Below are 2,429 nucleotides of genomic sequence, written 5' to 3' on the forward strand. Positions count from 1 at the left end.
AACCTCGTTGTAGTGCTGATGGCTCTCACAGATGTTCCGACTGCTACCGCGCAGCTGGAGGGAGAGGGCATTTTTCTCCTCGAAGACCTGAGATAGCTGAGAAGAGAACACAACTGCTAAGTAAAGAACTCATATTTTTGTGAAAGCAAGATTGTTCTCTGTGTAACTGAGGGTAAGAATTCATTGAGAACATGGGAACTGCCACGCTGCATGTTACTAAGGTCCAAAGACCAGTTATAATCTCCAACAGTAGCTTGTGGCTAAGGTTTCCAGAACAGGAGTCCCAAAACATCAACACGATATACAGAATAACACACTTCCAAAACAAGATTTCTCCAGTGCTGAGATTGACCTAAACCTTTCAGAAATATCATCAATTAAATTATGATTTTATATTCTTGCTTTCTCTTTAAATGCAACTCTTTTTCTGAAGATTGCTAAATTCTGAGTCTTCCATTTCAATGTGGGAATCGGACTACTTGTGATTCTGCACTGAAAATACAGAGACCTTTTCAAGATAGCAGGCAGCACTGAAGATCACAAGCATGCCTTCCAAAGGAGGGAATTCCTTCAGGAGTCTAGAAAGCGGGAGGCTAGAAAGAACTCCCAACAATAGAAATGGAACCTGGAAACAACTTTCTTCACATAATCTCACTCTCTGGTCCGTTTGTTTGGTCTCCCCTCTCTCTCCCACATTGTCGTCCCCCCCCCGAGTCTGTCCTCTCTCTCCCCTCTCCCCTTCTCTCCTCTCTTTCTTTCCTTCTCTCTCCCTCTCCTTCTCTGTCCTCTTCCCTCCTCCTTTCTCCCTCTGGTCACTTTAGAGAAAGGGCACTAAAATTCAGTGGCAACAAAAAAGTTGCTGATTCAGACACTACTGTCACTGATCCTCCTGAATGTGATCTATATATGGCCTGGAATATCCCTCTGGTCCATTCAGGTCAGACCTCTCCCAAGCTCTTGCCCGCCCACAGCCTACTCACTGCAGAGAGAGCAGTGAGAAACAGAGAAGGCCTTAATGCTGTGCAAGCACTGTTCAGCAACAGCTAATACATTGGTGTGTTATCAACACTGCTTTAGTCACAAATCTGTAACACAGCACCCTAGGGGCTGCTATGAAGAAAATTAACTCCATCCCAGCCAGTGCCAGTACACAGAGCTTTTAACATCATCACCTACAGTATTGACATTTGGAAACTAAGGAGCTATGAACTAGACAAATGAACTGCTACGTAGTCAAAAATTGGCTGGACCACTGGACTCGAAGGCAATGATCAATGGCTTGACAGCCAGCAATGAGCAGAATACTCCTGGGGCCTACCTGGGGCACATATTGCTCAACACTGACAGCAACAGAAGTTATGACATAGAGTATAATGTCAGCAAATTTGCAGCCAATATTGAATTTTGGGGAGTGGCTGACTTGACAAAGACCAAAACTTCAATCTGGAGGGACCTTGAGAAATCTGAGGATTGGGCAAACGAAATCTCAAGTTCAATAAGAAGAAGTGTAAACTTTTGCACCTGAGGCAAAACCCGTGCATCAGCACAGGATGGGAAGAGTCTGCCAAGGCAACAGCTCTGCTGTAAAGGACCAGGGAGTTACAGCAATTGCCCAGCTGAATACAAGCCAAGAGTACATCCTCATTGTGAACAAGGCAAACTGTCTACTGGGCTACATTAGAAGAAGCAAGGCCAGCGGACTGAGGGAAGTTATTACCTGCTCTGTTTAGTACCAGTAAGACTGTACCTGGAATACTGGGACTGGTTTTAGGTCACTCATTTTCAGCTGGGGAGGTCACAGTTGACTGGCGATTAGCAAACGTGACACCCATCTACAAGAAGGGCCGGAAGGAGGATGCAGGGAACTACAGGCCTGTCAGTCTGACCTCAGTGCTGGGGAACATTATGGAGCAGATCATCTTGACTGCCATCAGGCGGCATGTACGGGACAACCAGGTGATCAGGCCCAGTCAGGATGGATTTATGAAAGGCAGGTCCTGCTTGACTAACCTGATCTCCTTCTAGGACAAGCTGACCCGCTCAGTGGATGAGGGAAAGGCTGTGAATGTTGTCTACCTGGACTTTAGTAAAGCCTTTGACACCGTTTCCCAAAGCATTCTCCTAGAGAAACTGGCTGCTCATGGCTTGGACGGGTGTACTCTTCACTGGGTAAAACACTGGCTGGATGCCCGGGCCCAGAGAGTTGTGGTGAATGGAGTTCAATCCAGTGGCGGCCGGTCACAAGCGGTGCTCCCCAGGGCTCAGTGTTGGGCCCAGTTCTGTTTAATATCTTTATCAATGATCTGGATGAGGCGATCGAGTGCACCCTCAGTAAGTTTGCAGACGACACCAAGTTGGGCGGGAGTGTTGATCTGCTCGAGGGTAGGAAGGCTCTGCAGAGGGACCTGGACAGGCTGGATCGATGGGCC

At 47.3% G+C, this 2,429-nt stretch overlaps 1 protein-coding gene across 1 annotated transcript in view; it reads right to left on the minus strand.

Annotated features, from left to right (window-relative positions):
* Window positions 1-2,429, minus strand: part of LOC103924101 (golgin subfamily B member 1-like) — a 53,773-nt gene that overhangs the window by 6,416 nt on the left and 44,928 nt on the right. The window contains 1 exon segment of the mRNA XM_009332563.1: window positions 1-96. This exon segment is cut by the window's left edge and continues 72 nt beyond it. Within this exon segment, the coding sequence (XP_009330838.1) occupies window positions 1-96 (96 nt within the window).

This window comes from Pygoscelis adeliae, unplaced genomic scaffold (genome assembly GCF_000699105.1).
Source record: "Pygoscelis adeliae isolate BGI_AS28 unplaced genomic scaffold, ASM69910v1 Scaffold649, whole genome shotgun sequence".
Taxonomy (NCBI): domain Eukaryota; kingdom Metazoa; phylum Chordata; class Aves; order Sphenisciformes; family Spheniscidae; genus Pygoscelis; species Pygoscelis adeliae.